Source organism: Anomaloglossus baeobatrachus, chromosome 6 (assembly GCF_048569485.1).
Source record: "Anomaloglossus baeobatrachus isolate aAnoBae1 chromosome 6, aAnoBae1.hap1, whole genome shotgun sequence".
NCBI lineage: Eukaryota > Metazoa > Chordata > Amphibia > Anura > Aromobatidae > Anomaloglossus > Anomaloglossus baeobatrachus.
In genome coordinates, this window is record NC_134358.1 from 320727030 (window position 1) to 320751150 (window position 24121).

The 24121-nt window shown below is 40.5% G+C and overlaps 1 protein-coding gene across 2 annotated transcripts in view; it reads left to right on the plus strand.

The window, feature by feature from the left end:
* Nucleotides 1-24121, plus strand: part of EPB41L4B (erythrocyte membrane protein band 4.1 like 4B) — a 506865-nt gene that overhangs the window by 198084 nt on the left and 284660 nt on the right. For both annotated transcript variants that reach the window (XM_075314928.1, XM_075314927.1), the window contains exons 6-8: nt 4549-4601; nt 21933-22053; nt 23719-23806. In XM_075314928.1, coding sequence (XP_075171043.1) covers nt 4549-4601; nt 21933-22053; nt 23719-23806 — 262 coding nt within the window. The remainder of the gene's footprint in view (nt 1-4548; nt 4602-21932; nt 22054-23718; nt 23807-24121) is intronic.

The window sequence follows — 24121 nt, forward strand, 5'->3', positions numbered from 1 at the left end:
TTAACAGTAATTGTGGAGTATCTCAAGACTCTCATCTATGGGATTCGTCATATCCACTACTTCAGCGATGGATCTACAGCTCAGTACAAAAATTTAAAAAATGTTCTCAACTTGTGCCACCACAATGCTGATTTCAATATCAGCGCTGAATGGAATTTTTTTGGTACCAGTCACGGAAAGTCACCCTGTGATGGGATTGGAGGGACAGCAAAGAGGTTGGCAGCTCGTGCCAGTCTTCAACGCCCAACTGAAAACCAAATACTGACCCAGGTGGATTTTTTCAACTTTTGCAATGAGCAACTGCATGGAATAAAGTTTTTTTTTGTTTTTTTTTTGTTCCAAAAGAAAAAATTGATGAAATAGGGGTAGTTCAAGAGGAAAGGTTCAAAGATGGACATACAATTGCTGGAACAAGAGAAAATCACCAGTTTGTGCCAATTGATGACAAAAAGATTCGCATTTCAAGGGTGTCAAATGACCCATCATCTTTCATTGCCCATGTAGATAGATCTATCAGATCAGAAATGCCTTTTGTGCCGATTGCAAACCTCCAGCCGGGGCAATACATTGCCTGCATTTACGATAGGAACTGGTGGATTGGAAATATTTCTGAAATTTCAGTTGACGACCATGATGCATTAATAAATGTTATGCATCCTCATGGACCAGCTAGCTTCTTTCACTGGCCTGTGAGATATGATACATGCTATATTCCCGACAAAAAAATCCAGATTTTTATGTTCTTATGCATTATTATGCTAACTCCATACAATTCATATTTAAACAAGAGACTAGGAGTAATTTCACATTTAAACATTTTTTTTATTTATTTTTTTATTATTACGATTAAGTACAAAAAAGGTGAAAAACGTTTTTTTTACCAAACATATACAGAACACGTTAAAAAATGCAGTGTTACATGATGTTGACACACAAGACTGTGTAGGACGATAGCGCTTGATTAGAAGTATTGGATAATTTTCAAATAATGAATAATATATATTATAATTTCATAAGACTCCTTCAAATACAAAAGGTAGAAATTTTAGCCATGAATATACATATCATTTATACCATGCTAGATTGTGAATGGGTATCCTGTTAACAGCCTTAGATTGATACATGGATGTACATTTGCCACAATGTGTGAGTAATGCTTAAATAGCGTATGCTATCTTATATAGGGATAACCAATTAGCTGAAACACCGCGATTGCAGCCTGAATGGCCACGTTATGTGGATTACTAAATGGTTGAATAGAAATTTTTTAATCAACATAAATTGTAACCTCCACAGCTACAGCCGCAGTTTGATCAGTGCAGAGTATCATGCAAAAAAACATCACCGTTCTGCAAACGACCAGAGATTTTTCTTTTTATCTCTACCACAATCTTATCGCCTTGCACCAAATGACAGTGACTCAGAATAATCAGTCATTTAATTACGTATAAATTTGCATTTGTCGCACTTTGTAGATAGTGTTTTTAAATAGCATGTATTTTCCCTATAGAGCTAGCTAATTGGCTGATAACAGCGATTGTAGCTTTGAACAGCCAAACTCTGTGGATTGCAAAATGATTAGAGGTGAGTATCGATCGCCACAGATTATGACCTCCAAAGCTACCACCACATTTACATCGATACAGTATGTCATGCAATGATGTACTTAATCATAATAAGAAAAAAATAAATACAATTTTTAAATGTGAAATTACTCCTAGTCTCTTGTTTAAATATGCTATATTCCTGAGCAGTCAATCTTTGCAATAATTCCAGCACCAGCTGCAACAGCAATGGGCCGACAATACAGCTGCTCTGAACAGATTATGTTGCAAATTCAGCAACAATTCCAGACCACTTAGACTGAACATTATGGCTTGGGAACCAACAAAAGGTACCCAATATTAGGCTTGGGATCTAGGCAAAGACACCCACCCTCAGGCTTTGGAACCTGCGATAAAGAGACCACCCGCGACTTGCCTTGCACGGCTATCGGCCATGGCTCCTAGGCGATGGGGCTGCCAATTCTCGAAAGACAGCATTATTACAATTCTTAGTAGGATTATAATACCAATTCTTAGTGAATTGGTTGTGGTATAACCACCATGGACCAACGCAAGGGTTTGAATAGTGCAGTTACCATTCATTGCGTATTAATAAATAACACCATGTTCAGTAGCATTTTTCTTTTCTTAAACTGAGAGACTCCAAAAAAACCCCAATGATCCTTGTAGAGAAAAATGTGCTCTTTCTAATGATATCAGAATTAATATATTTTAGGGGTACCCTTTTTGAGAAATTTGACCTAAAAATAGGTAAAATTCGGGTTTTTTAAGTTTTTCATCATATGTGGGTGTGAATATTTCCACAAATACATATGCTTTGACCGTAATATTGCAGCAATGCAAAGTCATGTAGATGTTTGGTGTACAGGGCAAAGCACCAGTTACTATTGGTTTTTGGTCTTGAGCTATATATGGGCAAAGTTAGGCATACATTTTATGCGACACGTTTTACAAGCTACTTTGACACAAAATTGTGGCTGAAATATTGTTTTGTCATAGCCGGTAATAATGTTATCGTGTTTAGCAGCAAAAGTTGAGCTAGTATGCCAAATTTCAGCATCATAGCCAGTATAGAACTCTAATAGACTATGTGCCAAAGTTTGCAAAATCCTCTTAGCTGAAGCCGCAGGCTTGGTGGGACCTCCAGTGAAAGGTCAACAGTGCCCAATGTATTTGAGATCTGGCCCTAAAATTTACAGAACCTCTTTGCAAACATACATGTATATCCTTATAAATTTTCAGCAAAATCGGAGAAGGTCGAGTGGGGACGATTTTGAAAACTGGTCCACTTGATGTGGAATGACCCTATATCCATAGGCAAGGAATGGAGTGGAAGTCAAGCATGTGCACCTTTACACCATACAGGATGGGACTGCTGAGCTCTAATCTCGTAACTGGTGGGGTGCCAGCGGTTAAACTCTTAGTTATCAGCAAGTTGTCCCCTATCCAGCACTTGGGAACACTTCCACAAAAACACTTTACACAAGCTAGCTTTATTGAAGTTCATTTACCCTTCCATCAGTATATGGTTATGCGAGAAGGCTTCTTCTTTACAACTAATTAGATCCGAACACCTCTATTTTTGACTAGTGACTGGCAAACCACATAGAATCTCACCATTGACACGTTCATGCCCTCCCTGCACAGTGACTACTGTTCAGGTCAGAGAGCATGCCTAGAAGCACACTCTTAGAAGCTATGTAGTGCTCTCCAAAGTGTAATACTCTATGATCAGTGTGGCAGCTGGAGGACATATCTTTAAATTCTGCTAAAAGCAGAGCAGCCTCTGGGGAAGAAGACTGCCTCCATAATCATGTGTAAATGAACCAAAAATAAATGTGCAACCAGAAAGTAAAGCTGTTACCTTGGGTTAAAAAGGCAGTATACTGCTACACCCAAATCTCCCTTTATGGTTCACGCACACTAGCATACAAATAGTATGTGTGCAAAGCGAGAAAACAAGGGATCGCATCCGAACCCATGTTATTCATTGAGGTACTGCATATCTGCAATTTTTTTTCTCAACTGAATTGCCATGTGAATTGGACAAGCCTCGCCAATGCAATGCTATGGGCGTGAGAAAAGAAAATGGACGGCACACTGACCATCCTAGTGGTATCCGATTGTTACGGATACATTACCATTCTTTAGCGCAGAACACTGTAAATGGTCCTGTAAATAATTGTAAAATAGCTGTGGAGAACACATTTCATACGGGTGGTAGGTGAGAAAAGAATCGCACGCATGCCACTTATCAAACTCTTCTAGTTGAAAATTGGACCACTTTATCTGCTAGTGTGAGCGTACTCTTCAATGCCTTCACACGTTGCAGCGACAGGGCATTTATTTATTTATTTTTTGGCCTTTTTGCTGCAATTTTGAAAATTACAGCAAAGAAGTGAATTTTTCCTGCATTTGCGCTAAACAGAACGTGACTGCAACATGTGAACACAGCCTTAGGCACACTTCAAAATTTGGTGAGTGTTTTACCTCCGTATTTGTAGCCAAAGCCAGGAGTGGGTAATAAATACAGAAGTGGTGAAGGAGTGTCTATTATACTTTCCTCTGATTGTCCCACTCCTGGTTTTGGGTTACAAATAATGAGTTAATGATGTACAATACAAAGTAATATTGTGGTGCCGTGTTAGCCAGAAAAATCAATGTAAATACTTTAATGCCCAAAAATGACATAAGTATTCTAGGAGTGATGCGTTTATTGGCTAGCCTTTGTGCTCCCCAAATACTCAGTGTGCATAGGGCCTCAAAGGAAACAGTCTAGGAGGACTTTCATCAATTGCAGGGATTCTGAATACGTCTTTATTTTCTCCTGTTAAATATTCAGTTGGCTTGTGATTTCCGGCTATGCTGACTTTTTTGCTGAGGTTGCATTAGCATGTTGTCCAGAAACCACCTACCGTGTGGCTTCCTTCAGGAGTCTGAACCTACACTAATCTCATTTGTGCTTTTTTTCTTTGTTTTATAGATTGAAATGCCCTTATGAAACCTCTGTAGAATTGGCTGCTTTCTGCTTGCAAGGTTGGTGCTTCTAAATAAGTGTACATAACGCCATAGTCACACTATTGCTTATTTAAGCCTTTCGGGACTGACCTAATCTGGCTCTTCAGGATGAAGCTTGAGGTACCGTCACACTTAGCGACACTCCAGCGATCCCACCAGCGATCTTACTTGGCAGGGATCGCTGGAGCGTCGCTACATGGTCACCGGTGAGCTGTCAAACAGGCAGATCTCCACAGTGATCAGAGATCAGCCTCCAGCCACCAGCGACCCGTGTAACGACGCTGTGCTTGGTAACCATAGTACACATCGGGTTACTAAGCAAAGCGCTTTGCTTATAGTTACCCGATGTGTACCTTGTCTACGTGTGCAGGGAGCCGGCTTCTAGAAGCTGCGGACGCTGGTAACCAAGGTAAATATCGGGTAACCAAGCAAAGCGCTTTGCTTGGTTACCCGATGTGTACCTTGGTTACCAGCGTCCGCAGAAGCCGACTCCCTGCTCCCTGCACATTCAGATCGTTGCTCTCTCGCTGTTACACTCAGTGATGTGTGCTTCACAGCGGGAGAGCAACGACCAAAAAATGGTCCATGACCTTCAACAACGACCGGCAACCTCACAGCAGGGGCCAGGTCGTTGCTGGATGTCACACACAGCGACATCGCTAGCAAAATCGCTGTTGCTTCACAAAAACCGTGACTCAGCAGCGATGTCGCTAGTGATGTCGCTTAGTGAGACGTGGCCTTTGCTGCATAAATGAAGTGTTATTTTCATTCTGTGAGTCAGCCTGATCATGGCAATATCAAAGTTGTACTATATTGTATATAGATTACGTTTAATCACCATTCACGGTTTGTGATATTTGACATGTAATCTTTATTCTTCAGGTCAATACAAGTACAATGATGCCAGATTTGTCATTGTTTAATGCTTTACTACTTTTGCATGAAAAAAAACAAACGCTTTAAACAATATTTGGGGTTTGATCTCAATATTTGTAGACCCATAACTTTTTTTAGGTACCTTCAACTTATTGATCAACTTTTATTCCATTGTTTTCTCAAGATTAAAAAAAGGCTTTTAAAAATGTTTTTTATATTTTAATTTATATTTTCTAGAGCCTTCACCATGGATTATCATGATCATGTTATCCCTCTATTGCAACCTTTTGATCACTTATTTTATAGTCTGTCTTGTTACGAACATGGCGATACCGCACTTGTGTTTTTGACTGGATTTGTTCGTTGGGTTTTTTGTATCTTTTTTTACAATTAAAAAAAACTTTATTTATTTTAATTGTCCTAAAAAGGGGATTTGAAAATGCAATTGTTTGATTACATTGATAATACGCCACTCAACTTATGTTCTCCAGTTCATAACCAATCCTGTCAGGCTCCCTGTCAGTCAAACACTATCAGATCCGGCACTAGGGAGGATCGGCTAAACTGCTGTGTATGGCAAACACAGAGGCCATTGTTAAGAATTTGCTGCCATGGCAACCAATCAGTACCACGCAATCTCCGTCAAAGTTCTTACATGTGACCATAGCATGTAAGGTTAAATGGACAGAATCTTGCGTAATTGTGATTTTAGCTGTTGTAGTGCAGACGACATGGACTCTCATGAGTTAAAGTTTCTTAACATTCAGCCAGACGTATTGTTCTTATGTGTTCTAAGTCATGTTTGCTTAGCTATTGTTTCTCCAGACTCTTCTAGTAATCATTGTATTGTAGTTGTGTATTGCTAATGTGATTACCTTAGTAGCCATTATCTAGTCTGTGCATTCCAGACTACATGTAGATATCCTCAGTCTTCCTGTGGACATCATTTGGATGAACATTGTCCATGCAGCTTGAGATTCATCCAATGGGAGAGGCGATCTTGTCCAACCAAATCGATGAGGACGCAGTGTATCCAAGTGGAATGCTGTGGCTATAAAAGGGATTTCTTTAAACCACCAGGTTGTTGTTGATGGATGCTGATGGATCCAGTCTAAGCTCTTAGGAGCTGACTAGAGGATCAGGATATCTTATGGCTTCAATCTAGGGACTCCGGTTCCGGTTGGAGACCATATCCACAGCCTAGGGATTTCGACTCCGGCTGCCAGGATTGTATCATCATACCAGGACTACCTAAGGAGGACACTCAGGTTGGGACAGTTCAGTCACCTGTTACAGACTTTGCAGACCTCAGACAGCTTCCTAAATCTGGCATTATTCCTTTCTCGGTGGGTGCCCGCCAAAAGCAGGGTGCTGCTGGATTGGAGTAAATAGCCCTGGAACCTCTGAGGCATGGACATTCTAAATCCCTGGTGATCCAGCGGAAGGGTGAGACTCTGTTGCCTGTTACATTTGTGTTTTGCTGGTTATGTGTTATGTGCCGTTAATTGTTTGGGGATCCAATAAAGTCTAATTATTGTGGTTCCCTCACCCTGTGTTGTCTGAGTAGTGTTACGCCCACGGTTAAAGAGGCCGGCGTTCAGTTGGGATGAGCCCTGAGCCACGCTGTCTTTCTAAAGGCGGCGTGTTTTAGCGGACGAGAGCACCCACTGAGCCCCGTGTCTCCACACAGGCTATGGCTGTGGATAGTGCAGATGACGCCCTTGTGCCTGCTTCATTCTTGCACCACACATATACAGCATAGTGCAGTAAATAACATGTCCCTTTGTGGCATCTAGTGTTTAAGCCAAGGTTTTATGTAATATAGACACATGTATATACAGCTCTGGCAAAAATTGAGAAACCGCTGCCCAGTTTTATAAAAATCATCTTCTCTACATGTGACAGCCATTCCATTCCAGTGTAAGTTGAATTCCAACCAGAGTATACCTCATTCTACTTAATGTGCTTCTGATTAGGTGATCACCTGAACCAAATCTTATTTAACGAGGGAAAGTATAAAAAACACTGCTGTCGTCTTCACAATCCTCTTGCAATAGAACAAGCAAAACAAGTGCTAGTAATATCCCAAAAGTAATAGGAATGGGAAAAAAAACTTTTAACCATGTCAAAGGAGTTGAAAAGAAAAGTCTTGAGTGAGGAAAAGAAGGGCTCAATTCTGGCTTTACTAGCAGAGGGATACAGTGAACATCATGTTACCTCCATCCTTAAAACTTCTAAGATGGCAGTCAATTACAACGTGGTCAAGCAGCAGACATTGGGGACAACAAAGCTCCAGACCGGCAGAGGGCGAAAACGACTCTCCACTGACTGGGATGACCGTCATCTTATTCGAATGTCACTCAGCAACCCCAGGGTGACATCAAGTGACCTGCAAAAGGAATGGCAAATGGCAGTTAGGGTGAAGTGCATGGCAAGAACAGTCCGTACCAGGCTCCTAGAAGCAGGGCATAAGTCATGTAAAGCTAGAAAAAAAGCCTTTCATCAATGAAAAGCAAAGGAGAGCCAAGCTGAAGTTTGCCAAAGACCATTGGGATTGAACCATAGAGGACTGGAGTAAGGTAATCTTTTCTGATGAGTCAAAATTTCAGCTTTGCCCAACACCTGGTCGTCTAATGGTTAGACCAGGTGTTGGGCAAATGGTTAGATGGAGAACTGGAGAGGCGTACAAGTCAGTGTTTTGCACCCACTGTGAAATTTGGTGGAGGATTGGTGATGATCTGGGGATGCTTCAGCGCTTCAAGGCTGGAATTGGGCAGATTAAACTTTGCGAAGGATGTGTGAATCAAACCACATGCAAGGTTATCCTGGAAAAACAGTTACTTCCTTCTGCTCAGGCAAGGTTCCCCAACTCTGAGGAATGGTTTTTCAAGCAGGACAATGCGCCATGCCACACAGCTAGGTCAATCAATGTGTGGATTAAGGACCACTACATCAAAACCCTGTCATGGCCAGCCCAATCTCCAGACCTGAACCCTATTGAAAACCTCTGGAATGTAATCAAGAGGAAGTTGGATAGTCACAACCCATCAAACAAAGAACTGCATTAATTTTTGCACCAGGAGTAACATAAGGTCACCCAAAAGCAGTGTGAAAGACTGGTGGAAAGCATGCCAAGACGCATGAAAGCTGTGATTAAAATTCATGGTTATTCCAAAAATATTGATTTCTGATCTCTTCCCGAGTTAAAACATTAATATTGTTGTTTCTGAATGATTATCAACTTTGGTTCTTTTGCCTTACTGTTCCAGGCAAATTCATACTACAAAGCATAAATGGTGTTTTTTCCCTTGCAAGTCCTGTTGTATGCCTTTAATTGTAGTTTCCAACTACATAAGTGGTATTGCAGGATTTGTCAGAAATTGTGAATTGTGGGTTGCAGTTTCACCTATTAACATTTTGTGAAAATGAAAAATTTGTGGTTAAAGGAGCATTTTAGTTGAAAATATATATTTTTTTTTTGTTTTCACAGTTCAATGTTCTAAAATATTGTAAACCACTTCTGATTTGGAAATGATTAGTACACCCCTAAATTAATTCCTTGAGGGTGTAGTTTGCAAAATGCAGTCTGTTTGGGGGAGGGATTTTGCTGTTTTGACACCTTGTTGCATATGCAATCTATTCTAGCCAAGCTTGCACTACTAGTCAAATAGTGCTCCGTCCTTTCAAAGTCCTGCCATGTGTCCAAAAATTTTGTGACCACCTATATACTGCATTTTGGAGAAATTCTGTAACATATGAGGATTCCTATTATTGCCTGTGTTAAAGAAAAATGTGAAGCGAAAGCAAAACGTCAGCTGTAATTACATTGTTTTTTTTAATAGTTTTAATTCCTCTTCATATTAATTCCTATGATGCTCCTAGAGAGTTAAAAAAAAAATTGCATGCAGTTTGCATACTTTGAGGAATGCAATTTATTTTATTTTAAGCTGAGGTCCAGTTTGGGGGTTTTCTGATTTACAGACCAGTCTGTGACTTCAAAGTCAATTAATCCCCATAAACTATCAAGTTTTATACATTTTCTTTGAAAAAAAGAAAAATTGCAAAACTCTAGCCTTTAAAGCATCACTTCAGCATTTTGTTGTTTTTTGTTCAGTCTCCTGCCTCAATTTTTATATTCACTCCATATAGTCACCACAAACAAAAAGTACAATGTGTCACAAAGCAAACGTTTTCGAGAGTTACCACTGCTATAAAAGTTAAACTTTCATGAGCCACATTGGGTAAACAAAATTAAAAAATTGTCTCCTCTGGGACTGTCTCCTCTGGGACTGTCTCCTCTGGGACTGTCTCCTCTGGGACTGTCTCCTCTGGGACTGTCGCCGTTCCTCATACATGCATATCACGCCAGTTTCCCGACATCATCATCTGGCAGGGGAAAGAAAAGTATAACTCAATCACAGCAGCTGATCATAGACTGCTGTTTAATGGCATCCTTAACTTCGCTATCACTCATTACAAACACTTCCAGATCTCATCTCACAGGGCTGTCCGCTTTGACTCTTCCCCCTACCTCACTCATTGTTTGAGGATGAGACCTGGAAGTTACATAGGTTGAAAAAAGACCTAGGTCCATCTAGTCCAACCTTCCTCCACCAATTCTACATTTTGTCACGAAGTCATTTATAACCAACAATGTTTTGTGTACTGAGGAAATCATCCAGCCCTTTTTTAAAAGTTGTTATACGTAGTGTCTGCCATTACTACCTCTTGTGGTAGGGCATTCCACAGTCTGACGACTATAACTGTGAAGAACCCTTTACTATTTATCTGCTGGAATTGCCTTTTTTCACTTGCAGTGAGTGCCCCCTGGTCCTTAGTATTGTCTTTGGAAGGACTAAGTCATGTGCCTGTCCTTTTATATTGACCACACATGTATTTATACATATACAGTGCCTACAAGTAGTATTCAACCCCCTGCAGATTTAGCAGGTTTGATAAGATGCAAATAAGTTAGAGCCTGCAAACTTCAAACAAGAGCAGGATTTATTAACAGATGCATAAATCTTACAAACCAACAAGTTATGTTGCTCAGTTAAATTTTAATAAATTTTCAACATAAAAGTGTGGGTCAATTATTATTCAACCCCTAGGTTTAATATTTTGTGAAATAACCCTTGTTTGCAATTACAGCTAATAATCGTCTTTTATAAGGCCTGATCAGGCCGGCACAGGTCTCTGGAGTTATCTTGGCCCACTCCTCCATGCAGATCTTCTCCAAGTTATCTAGGTTCTTTGGGTGTCTCATGTGGACTTTAATCTTGAGCTCCTTCCACAAGTTTTCAATTGGGTTAAGGTCAGGAGACTGACTAGGCCACTGCAACACCTTGATTTTTTCCCTCTTGAACCAGGCCTTGGTTTTCTTGGCTGTGTGCTTTGGGTCGTTGTCTTGTTGGAAGATGAAATGACGACCCATCTTAAGATCCTTGATGGAGGAGCGGAGGTTCTTGGCCAAAATCTCCAGGTAGGCCGTGCTATCCATCTTCCCATGGATGCGGACCAGATGGCCAGGCCCCTTGGCTGAGAAACAGCCCCACAGCATGATGCTGCCACCACCATGCTTGACTGTAGAGATGGTATTTTTGGGGTCATATGCAGTGCCATCCAGTCTCCAAACGTCACATGTGTGGTTGGCACCAAAGATCTCGATCTTGGTCTCATCAGACCAGAGAACCTTGAACCAGTCTGTCTGAGTCCTCCAAGTGATCATGAGCAAACTGTAGACGAGCCTTGACATGACGCTTTGAAAGTAAAGGTACCTTACGGGCTCGTCTGGAACGGAGACCATTGCGGTGGAGTACGTTACTTATGGTATTGACTGAAACCAATGTCCCCACTGCCATGAGATCTTCCCGGAGCTCCTTCCTTGTTGTCCTTGGGTTAGCCTTGACTCTTCGGACAAGCCTGGCCTTGGCACGGGTGGAAACTTTCAAAGGCTGTCCAGGCTGTGGAAGGCTAACAGTAGTTCCATAAGCCTTCCACTTCCGGATGATGCTCCCAACAGTGGAGACAGGTAGGGCCAACTCCTTGGAAAGGGTTTTGTACCCCTTTTTTGCTGCAGTGCATTTCACACTTCCAGGCTGATCTACAGTCCAAATGTCACAATGCCAAGTTAATTCCGAATGTGTAAACCTGCTAAATCTGCAGGGGGTTGATTACTACTTGTAGGCACTGTAAATGAGATCTCCTCTGAGACGTCTTTTTTCTAAGCTAAACATATCTAACTTTTTCAACCTCTCATCATATGGTAGGCCTTCCATTCCTTGTAGTAGTCTAGTTAGCCGCCTTTGAACTGACTCTAACTTCTGAATGTCCTTTTTAAAATGTGGAGCCCAAAACTGAATCCCATATTCTAGATGTGGCCTTACAAGTGATTTATAGAGTGGTAACAATACGTCGGGATCACGGGATGTAATCTTTTTATACACCCTAAAATCTTGTTTGCTTTAGCAGCTGCTGCTTGACATTGAGTGCTGCTGCTCAGCTTATTTGAATCCTGAAAGTGTTTTTAATGATGATGAATACATGATGAATGATGACAATACAGCGTTGCAGTATCTGTACACAGAGGCTGCAGAAATGAGTGTATACAAGTGTGTGTCTCACCCCCCCTCCCCCTTCCCCCCCGTGTGCTGCTGCCTGCTTATCATTGGTCAGCCTCGTGCTGCAAAAAGACACACCCCCAGAGAAAAATGTCTGGTAACACCCAGTTGAGCTTTGTTCAATCTATTTTTATTAAGGCATTGGAATAAACATGAATTCAAGAATAACAATAAGGGGTCCACTGGACCTGCAGGATATAGGCTAAAATTGAATGATAATACAAACTTACAAGTAAACCAAAAATTATCCCATTGTATGAAACCCCAAAAAAGGCCCATAAGGCACTAATTGGGCAATTCCGAGTATCAGAATAAATGGTGGACAATTACTGAACATTCAGGTTAAGAACATTGTATAGAAACCTCTCTGCATAAAAGGTAAATGAAAACCTGAAGATGAAAAAAGATGGAGTGAAAGAGGAGATAAGAGGAAGACGAAAAAGAAAAAAAAGGGAGAAAAGAAAAGGTCGGAAAAAAAGGGAGGTGGAAGGGGAACGGAGGGGGGAAATAAGAACAGGGGAGCCAGGAGGGGAAGGATATAGAGGGGGCTTGCCTGTATCCAGGAACCCTAGCGGACCATAGCTCCCAGTTGAACTTTAACGTAATTTATAACCTGATCTTTACAAGCGAATATCTTTAAAATGGAGGATAATTGAAAAATAAATACTAAGTGTTACTCAGCTCTGCAGCTAATTTTTCGTGATGTGGTCAATTTAACATGCTCACACTGGGAAAAGTTCCTTATTAATTAAACAAGTGTAGCCACTTTTACCCCTGTCACTGGGACTGGATCCCTCTATTCTCACAGTCCCGTTCTCTTCAGTGGTTATACCCTTATGTTCTGCTGCCACCTGCTAATATCACCACCTTCTAGATCCTTAATATGGTAGTGCAGCCTTAATTTTCAGAACTTTACGCCACAGAACGTCAAATACTAATGTAAACGTTTGGGTGATCGACCACAGAAAGAAAAAGGCAGGCATCTAAGAGAATTGGCAGTGTCGGCAGGTGTGGTGGTGTGACCTATCAATCAGCTGGAGTGGTGCAGGCCCTGAAGTTGGGGATGGCTCCGGACTTGTCCCATCTCTCCTATAGTCTCCCAACTATGTTTTCTTTGAAACCTCATGGAAGGGTTTGGGCTGCATAAATTGTGTGACAGGTTCCCTGTAAAGGCCACTTGATCTGCTTTGAAATCTGTCTCATCTTCCAGAAAATTGATGTCACCTTCTTTTAAAAATGATTCCCCTATAATGGTGTTGTCTGTCAGATATCTGTTTCTACGTTAGTCATTGGTTTCTCAGAATAAGTTTTCTATAAAGACCATTACAACGGATGAAGCCGAGAATATTTTCCATTTACCTGACATACTTATACTACCGTATATTATTCTTGTGTTTTTCGAACCAATTAGGAGCATAGTGCATCTTCATAGCTGCCTGTGACAGTTAACCGTTTTTGTACCATTTATGTAATCTGCTATTATACTACATGGAAAAGATAAGTACAGAGGTTTTTTTTTTGTTTTTTTTTTATAGTGTCATGGCATACAAAGTTGAAGGCCACACAAACTCTAGACACAGGAACACAGAAAAGTATAATTATGAGAGCAACTTATTTAAACCTTGTGACTTCTGCATAATTTAATAGGCCATATAGCATCAAATTGTGTAAATAAAATGTCTCAATATAAATGACAGAAATATTGTATTGTGGTGTTGTCATGGTAACTGCTGCAAGAGACACATTTTTCTACTGTAAAGATTTCTGCCTATTGCTAATTTCACCCTGAATTATAATATTGATGAGCTCTTCTCTGGTTAGCAATATCGGATCAGTGGGTCAGAGTCCTGGTACACCCACCGACTAGCTGTTAGCGGCAGCGAGATGTAAATATTGATTGGAGCTGAAGAATACAGCTGCATATAAATCCTTAATGACTTATGAAGTCCATTTTCATCACAGGTCGATAAAGTATGAAATTGGCTCAGGAGCTGAGCCAGCTTCATACCAGACTGATGCCGGCTGTGTTACAGAACTCAGTTGACCAACATCTCTGCAGCTTAGCTATTTAAACTACCATCTTATTTTCACATATGTTGGGATACTGTCTAAAACGGGTGAGGAACCTCCGGCCCGTGGGCCGGTTGTGGCCCGACATTACTTTTTTTGCGTCCTCCTGGCAGATTCCCGGTGGCGGCAGGCAATGAGAAAATTACTATTAATTAATTCACAACAATGCATTGAAGATATATAATGCCAAAAAAATATAACTTTCAAAGAAAAGAACTTTCAGAGTGAGCTAATGAAACCAGCATCAACATTTTGCAAGCCCGGGCTTTGACATGCCCGGGCTTGTTTCAATTGTTTTATCTTTGTTCTCGCCTGTTGACACTTTTTAATCTCCGTTCGTGTAAGGCTGCTTTCACACATCCGGTTTTTGCTGAGTGGCACAATACGGCGCTTTGCAGAAAAAATGCAACCGTTTTTTTTTTTTGTCGCCGGTTGCGTTTTTTCCGCATAGACTTGCATTAGCGCCGTATTGTGCCACATGGCCTTGCGTTGCGTCCGTTTTTTGCCGGATGCGGCATATTTAACCCATGCGGCGGCCGAATGGAACATTGCCTGGCACGTTTTTTTGTGCAGTGAAAAAAACGCATAGCGCCGGATCCGGCGCAATGCGGCGCAATTTACAATGCAAGCCTATGGACGCCAGATGCAGCGTCCTGCGGCAAAAACCGCATCCGACCGCCGGATGCGTGTTTTTGCACTGCGCATGCTCAGTATCAAGCCGTATCCGTCAAAAAACGGACGGGCCGCATGGAAAAACTTATGCAACGGATCCGTTTTTTTCGCCGCATTGGTTTTTGAGCTCGATTGAGTCGCACTGCAAAAACCGGATGTGTGAAAGCAGCCTTAGCTCTTCTTATTCAACAATGTTTCCCAAAATTAGCATTATGGCTCAGCGGAAGTGTATTAATTCGCCTTACCGTTTCTGTTACATTTGTGGTGAATATACAGTGTTGAAGCAACAGCTGAATATTACAGACTTTGTGAAAAAAAAGTATACTTTGCATATTTCGGACTAAAGTTTGGAGATCAAGATAAAGCTTGGGCGCCTCATAAAGTGTGCAAAATGTGTGTTGAGGACCTCCGAAATTGGTTCAAGGGTAAGAAAAAAAGCTTTGCGTTACAGGATTCCTATGGTATGGCGAGAGCAAAAGAACCATAGTGACGATTGTTACTTTTGTTCATGCGATGTGAAAGGGTATAATTCAAAATGGAAGCATTACATTTCATACCCCAATATTCACTCAGCAATTCGTCCCATCCCCCATGGCACAGATATACCAGTACCTAAGGCCCCTGCTACCTTGGAAGAGATAACTATGTCCGATGAAGGGGGAGTCATACCTGAACCAGATGAATCAAGTTCTGACTTTGAAGATGATACAAGACCAAAATTGTTTTCCCAGGAGAAGATGAATGATTTGGTAAGAGTCTTAAATCTTCCCAAAGATGCCGCTGAGTTACTCGGCTCAAGGCTCAAAAGCAAGAATTTATTGTTGCCAGGAGTGTCTTTTTCATGGTTCAGACATCGTGAAAACGAGTTCGTTCCTTACTTTGCCCAGGAAGATAAGTTGGTTTATTGCATCGATGTCGAAGGTTTGATGGGTCAATTCAAAATCCAATATGATTCGGCGCAATGGCGTCTTTTTATAGATTCTTCAAAAAGAAGTCTCAAAGCCGTTTTATTCCACAACGGCGGTTTTTATGCTTCCATCCCTGTAGGTCATTCCATACACCTCAAGGAAGCCTTCGAGAACTTGAAATTGGTTTCTTCGTAAACTGAAATATGAAGACCACGGTTGGCAAGTGTGCGGGGATTTGAAAGTCTTGTGCATGCTGCTCGGGCAACAAGCTGGGTATACCAAATACCCTTGTTTTCTGTGTCTATGGGACAATCGAGACCGACAAAATCACTGGACCAAGAAGAATTGGCAGCCCCCGATGCTCACAGTTGGTGAAAAAAATGTCCACCGAGAAACTTTGGTTCCTCCCCATAAAGTTTTTCTACCACCTCTCCACATCAAATTGGATTTGATGAAGCAATTCATAAAATCACTTCCAAAAAATGGAGAATGCTTCAAATACTTGGTCGCGAAGTTTCCAGGCCTCTCGGAGGCAAAATTGAAGGAAAGTGTGTTCGTTGGACCAGACATTAGAAGGCTTATAGCTGATCAAGAGTTTATCAATACCATGACGCATCCTCAAAAAGAAGGGTGGATTGCATTTAAAGAGGTCGTAGAGACATTTTTAGGCAATAACAAAGACCCTGACTACAAATCGTCGGACGAATGCTGAAAGCATTTCAAGCTTTAGGTTGCCTGATGAGTTTGAAAGTGCATTTCCTCCATTCCCACCTTGACAACTTTCCTGAAAATTTGGGAGCTGTGAGTGAAGAGCAAGGTGAACAATTCCACCGGGACATTGAAGAGATCGAAAGAAGATACCAGGGAAGATGGAGCATTACAATGATGGCAGACTACTGTTGGACGCTTCAAAGAGACATTACAGATGCTACTCACAAGTGTAAATGTACTAAGAGAAGCCTCACAGGGAAGAAGAATCGATTTTAGTGTGTGTGTTAGTGAGCTCATTGCAGTTGAAAAAAAAAAAATGATTTTCATAAAACATTTGTAATAAAAAATTAATTTTATGAGTATTTTCATTTATTTTCAGGTATTGTCTTATTTAACATAGTTACTTAAATTGTCAGAAAACGTGATGTCCTATGACAAAACTGAGGTCATTTTCGGATTTAGCGCACTCAAAAGCATAAAGATTACGTGAAATAACCAAAACCGCTCTCGAAAATTTTTTTTTGCAGACCTGTGTTATGTAACTGTCATGTATGTATCACTGCCTTTTATGGAGGTCTCATGGCCAGCTGACAATCCAGTGGCAGCGAGAGTTATCTGACAGCTCCCAGTGGACCCTGACCCTTGGAGACTGTCAGTTTTTTCTCTCAATTGCCATACTCTAACTTCCTTTATAAATCTCTCCCTGGGGATATTTGGGTGCATGTGTGTTCTTGACTGAGCTGGGGAGAGGTTGTCTTCTGTTGCTCCAGACTCTTGTGTTTGCTACAGCTCAGATAAGTGTTTTGTCTTTGCTATCTACCAGGACTCTGGTGATTGCAGTTGTATTTTCCCTGTATTGTTCCCTTGTGTCTTACTTTGTTAGTAGTGTTAACGAAGAGCTCATTTGCCAGGGTGTAATAGGGCCCCTGGTATTTCTGGTCAGCGACAGGTGCGGAACCTGTATAGGGTCTGTGAGGGCAGTGAGGGTGAGCTGCAGGTCATAGTCAGGGGTAACCACATCCCCCTTTCCCTAGCTATAAGGTATTCTTTACCCGTAGATGTACCTAGGTCTTTTTTCAGCCTATGTAACTAATTATGTATTTCAGTGCATATGTACCTAGTTATACCTTGTATCTTCTTTTGTACCCCTTTTCCATTGATGGTATCATCCCCAATCATCACCTATTCGTCATTTGTATTGTTTGATTTGTTTCTGCTTCAATAAAGCTATTAGTTGCAGTCATTCTTTGTAGGATTTTTTTTCACTACTAGAATAATAAAAAAAAAAAAAAAAAATGAGCAAGTTTAGCCTTTTTAGTTACACAGCAATTTTTAACTTAATTACCAAGCCCCATTTTTCAAATCTGACCAGTGTCACTTGTGGTAATAATGCTGGAATGCTTCAGTATATCCCTGTCATATTAACATTTTTTTGTTTTCTTGACCCATTGTACTTTGTTTTAAACTATAAAGTTGATACATTTTTTTTTCATTGTTTTTGAAAATAAGAAATTTGATGAAATTGTTTATATATTACTGATTTTCAAACTGTCAACGCTATCATCCTTAAACCAGGCAATCATACCACCCAAAATTATTAATACATAACATTTCCAATATTTCTACTTTCTGTCAGCATCATTTTAAAACATCCTTTTTTTGTTGCATTGTTAAGACGAGATAAAATTAGTAGCTATTTAAAAAAAAAAAAATTCCAAGGAGATTTTACAAATCCATTTTATCCAGATCTTTTCAGTTTTGGTAACCCTTCAGGTGCTAGACATAAATTAAGGCTAGGTGGATTGAAAAATGAAAAATTACACAGGTATGCCAATTGTTTGAAAAGTAAGAGTTGACTCTTATACGTTAGATCTCTGAATGCTGTAAAAATATTGAAAAAATTCCATCATTTTCTTGATTCATACTTTGTGTGACGCATTTTTTTTTTTTATAAGAAAGTCAGTTATGCGTACTTAGGTGTAAAACTAGGTGATCAGAACCAGTCGTGGGCTCCACATGTGGTGTGTTCCATTTGTGTTAAAGAACTAGTACAGTGGTTTAAATGAAAGAAAAAGGGGATTTTTTTTGCGTACCTATGATCTGGAGGGAACTACAAAATCATATTGATTACTGCTACTTTTGTACGTGCAACGTGGAGGGATTTAACCTTAAAAATAAGAAGGAAATTATATACCCAGACCTCCTGTCAGCGATTCGCTTCATGGCTCACTGTCCACGAATACCTGTCCCTTCACCTCCTAGTAAACTTGAAGATACACTTGATTCAGAAGATGAAGAGCAGGATTTTGATTAATACTTTCCCTCCAGTCCCACAGGCCATTGCTTTTGCTTTTTTCACAGCTCGAATTACAGAACTTGGACCTTTCTAAACATGCTGCAGAACTTTTAGGCTCTAGGCTAGTGATGGGTATACCCGGACTGGAAAAGTCCGGATCCGCACGGGTTCAAAGGTACCAGAGTGCCGGACCAGGGCCCAGGATTCCAGATATTGATCCAGATCTGGCAACTCAGGAAATTAAAAAAAAAAAAAAGAAAATAAGAATGAAGCAAGCGCATTATACTTACGAAGGCTCAGGCGCAGCTGTAATTGCTTCCACGGCCCCTCCTTCACTTCCTGGGCCGTTTATCATTGCTTATGCACATACACTGCTTTCCCCGCCCACCAGCCTTCCTGTTATCTGATTCATTGCAGTCAGACATTCCCCCAGCCTGCGTGACAGTGTCTGACTGCAACCAATCACAGACCCGGTCAGTGGGTCAGCATCGTGGTATAAAAATAAATAAAACAATTGGTGTACAGTGTTCCCATGTATTATGATACCCAGCACAGATAAAGCCTCTGGCTATAGGCAGCAGCCCACAGCCATGTGCTTATCTTGGCTGTGTATTAAAATAAGAGGAACTGCATGCAGCTTTTTTTTTTATTCTTAATTATTTCAAAAAATAAAAAATAAAAACGGCGTGTTTTCGCCCCCCAATTCTGATACTCAACAGTTGGGGGCTGGTATACTCTGGTTGGCGAGGTCAATGCTTATTGGGCCACCCCCCAGTCTAAAAATAGTCTGCAGCCGCTCAGGATTGCGCTTCCCAATTGGCAATTGGGCTAATAAGGGGTTAATGACAGCGCACAACTGTCATCAAGCCCATAATTAGTGATGGCAGGCATCTGAGACCCCCCCATTGCTAATCCAATAAGTAGAAAGAAATAAACGCAAAGAAAAATCCTTTATTTGAAATAAAATACAGCACCCTCTTTCCCCTCATTAAATCCAAAAAGACCCTTGAAGTTCCGCCGTAATCCACACAACGTTCCACGACAGTCCTGAGACTACTACAGCTGAGCCTGGAGACACCGAAAACATGTCCAATCTCTTCAGGCTCTGGGAGACACTGACAATGGGGACCCAGCTGGCAGCAGTGATGTCACTCAGTTCACCGCAGGTCATACACGGGTTCCCACAATATGACCTCAGGAGACCTGAAGCAGTCTGGCTTAAAGTCAGCCAGACCTTTTACACTGACAGTGTCGGTTGGGAGTCGTAGTGCAGGGCAGCCCCGCAGCCTCTTGCCCCCAGCCGACACTGTCACTGTTAAAGAATCTGGACAACTAATCATATGCTAAATTGACTTGCAACTATGCAACTTGCATATGAAGTTGGTCAGTATACCAAACATATGTATAGGTTTACTTTTATCTAAGAGTTTAAAAAAAAAAATCTGAAGTTTGTCCAAAAAAGTGGCACTCTTTTTGCGCCAATTTCCGCAATGCATGATGTTCTTCTTTTTTTTTTGGATATGGGGTTCAGTGTCTGCTTATTTTTTGCGTCTCGAGCTGATGTTTTATATGGTATAATTTTTGCCGAAGATGCTACATTTTGATCGGTTGTTATTGCATTTTTACTCAAAATGTGCGGCAAACAAAAAACGTAATTTTGGAGTTTGGAATTTTTTGCTGCTATGCTGTTTACCGATCAGGTTAATTGATTTTATATTTTGATAGATTGGGCATTTCTGAATGCGACAATACCAAATATGTGTATATATTTTTTAACCGTTTAATTTTCAATGGGGTGCATGGGGATGATTTGAACTTTTTAGGTTTTGTTACATTTTTAAAAACTTGTACTGACCTGAGTCATCACAATGACACATTACTTATACCATATAGTGAACACTGTGAATAAAATCATGCAATCGCAGTTTTTTTGCAATTTTAACGCACTTGGAATTTTTTTTGCCATTTTCCGGTACACTATATGGTAAAACTAGTGGTTTCATTTAAAAGTACAACTCGTCCCACAAAAAACAAGCCATGGCAAGATTGAAGGGAAAAATAAAGTTACTTCTCTCGGAACAAGTGGATCAAAAAACAAAGACGGAAAATTGCCTCGGGGTGAAGGGGTTAAGGTCAAAATTGACTTAGTCACTAAGGAGTTAGGAGCAGCATGTATCAGACCCTGGCTGCATGATTTCAGTCATATATGTTTAGTATGGTATAAGAGCCACCAAGACACTGAGCCGCATGAGACTAGTTGGACAGGCGGGTCCCCAGCAGCTTCTCCCCACCCACTGAAAGTGACTAAACGGTCTCTCCCTACATGCACAGGTAGGGAGAGACATATTACCATAGGAGATTGGGTGGAGTCCAGCCACCGGGGACCTGCTTGTCCAATTGGTCTCCCATGCATTTTGTTCTTTAGTTGCTTTTAAACAATGTTTTTCTCTGAAATGCTGCTTTGTTTCAGAGTTCAACTTATATGGCTGACATCATGCAGCCAAAAGTCTGATGCTACCCTGTATCTGGTAGCACGTATCAGCTCTCAGGTTCCCTTTTACTGAACAGTGGGCATCTACATGCCTGGACTACAACATGTTTGAAGTATAGCAAAATGATAGTGACCCTTTAACTTCATACAGGTAAAATATATGTTTGTACCGTGTTAGCCAGTAGAGATAAAAAATTATTTAAAAGAACTGAAGTCCTTCAGTGGTTGGTTTTCAGTTAGCCATTAAAAGGTATCAAACACTGAGGACTTCAGTTCTTTTAAATAATTTTTTACCTTTTGACTTTGACATTTTCAAAAAGTTCCAAGGTGGTCCGTGTGTGCTTTTATATGGAATGTGCTTTAACCATTTCATATTCATGGATCCTCGTGACTGATTACGGTCTTCAGCTAGCCACACATAGCCAGATTTTTCTCATGAATCAATCAAACTGGATGTCAGGCAATGTGTAAGGGGACCAGTAAAAAAATCATTTGTCCACACTGGAACTTTACATTTTCCTCAATTGAGGTATACAATGTTTGTCTCTCTAGTGCTTACATAAGCTGTATTTTTTTATTAAAAAGTAAAAGCTCAACATCACAAGGTTTCTAAGGCAGGCCAAAGTCCAATAAGCATTCTGCAACATTTAATGTCCAGATGTAGATTTTTCAATAAGTCTTATTCCTGGTTTTCTCATCTTACAGCTGAGCTTGGCGAGTGTGAACATCCCGAACACACACCAGAACTGGTGTCTGAATTTCGATTCATTCCGAACCAAACTGAAGCTATGGAGCTTGACATCTTTCAGAAGTGGACAGAATGCAGGTACATAACAAAGCTGCTGCTTTTCCACTTTTCACTGTAGTTTTTCCTCATCCGAATAGCTGCTGTGTGTGGGGAAAAAAAGGTCTTCACAAGATCGGCACAAAGATCATCTCTACTGCAGAAATGGATGCCTATATACTCCAAAACTAGCATTGGATAATTGCCCTGAATGAACATTGGTCAGAAGTGACCCAGTGGGTAAGGATGGAGTCACACATTTTCGTGTGACTTACTCAAGGATCGATTTGCCCGGACTAGCCGAGGCTCTCCAGACAGGAGCATCTCAGCTTCATGTAGCTCTATACAGATGACGCGCTCCTGTCAGGAGAGCCGCAGTCGCTCCGGGCAGTGCGTAGCGATCCTTGTTTGAGTCACATGCAAGTGTGATTGCAGCCTAACTTTAAATATCAAATACTGTGTTGTGAAAGTTTTTGCCCCTTCCCAATTTCTTTTATTTTGCTTATTTGCACATTTATACAGGTCGCCCTTTGCAAAAAGTACATTTTAATCAATAGGTATTTAATAAAATGAAATTCTACAATTTGATATGTTAATAAATGTCCCTTTGCTTAGATAATCTTATAAATGTGCCCCTGCAATGTGCTGAGTAATGGCTGTGTCTGATCCTATAGGGACATGGTCTGATCATACCACATCTCCTGGCCCGGAATAGGAAGCGAAAGAGTATACAGATAATCAGCTGTGATCCCATGCTGTGCTATTTCTTTGAGTTAAAACATGTTTTTAGCTCATAGAAATCAGCAGCTGGGATCCAGTGCTGTAATGTCTTTATACTCGTTTGTTTCCTGTCTGGTCCAGGAGATGTAGTATGATCAGACCATGTGCCTATACAGTCAGACACAGCCATTACACAGTACATAGCAGGGGCACTTACATTTATAAGATTATCTCCGCACAGGAACATTGTTTTTAATGCATCCAATTGTGAAACTTATTTTTATTAAAGATCTCTTGATTAAGGTGTACTTCGTTCTTGGGAAAACCCCTTTAACTATGAATAGGTAAGAGTAGTTACCTGAAGCGCGTGTCCCCTCACCAGTCTTGTGGCCTAATATTGTCCCCTGAATGCTGTGATGAATTGGTGGCCTCTGACCTGCTGTAGTCTTCGCAATTCCATCAAAATTGATTCTCCTGCATCTGGAGGTTTTTTTTTTTTGTTTTTTTTTAATAATTCTTGCATTTTTCTATTCCTGAAATATTGACCAAACCTTTAGTCATTGGACAATAACATTTCTATACTCCTTAACCTATGAACGTCTCCAAAATTTACAGCCACATCTGTTTCTCCCCTTCCCAGATCGATAGTCCTGCTTCACATCACTTCTCTTATTACTGGACTATTCCTGTTGTGTATAAATGTCCTTCAGATTTTGTTGTACTAGGCCTGATGAAGTGACCCGAGTAGTCTTTAATACTTGATATTTGTTACCATCACTTCAAATAGTCTTTAAAAGGCATCAACCGTTGAGGACTCTCTCAATTTGTATTTCTTTTTCCATCTACTGGCTAGCATTGTACAGAGATACTATTGAATTTATTATTAACTGTAATATGTTGTCAATTTTTTACACTAATAATCTAGAGAGACAAATGTATGAAAGGGAATAGACCTTTTATATAGAATTAAGATGATATTTTATTTAGGGGGAAGACGCCAGCACAGGCAGAGCTCTGTTATCTGAACAAAGCCAAGTGGCTGGACATGTATGGCGTGGATATGCATGTAGTAAAGGTAAGTCATATTATTTTCCTTTTCTCTTCTAGAATGAGTACATTTGGTAACATGCTTGTTATAGTAACCCCTTAAGGAAGCACCTTTTTTAATTTTTGCACATTTGTTCTTCTTATTTCGATTCCCTTAACTTTTTTTTATCATTTTATTTTTCATTATGTGTATGAGGGCTTAGTTAGATATTTGTAGATCTAGTGATATGAAATTCAGGGCAAAAAATATAAAATGAGGGGAAAAGAAATGAAAAACAATTGTATTGACAGTATATTATTTCTTTTTAGAGCACCATTAATTCCACAGTGCTGTACATAAGAG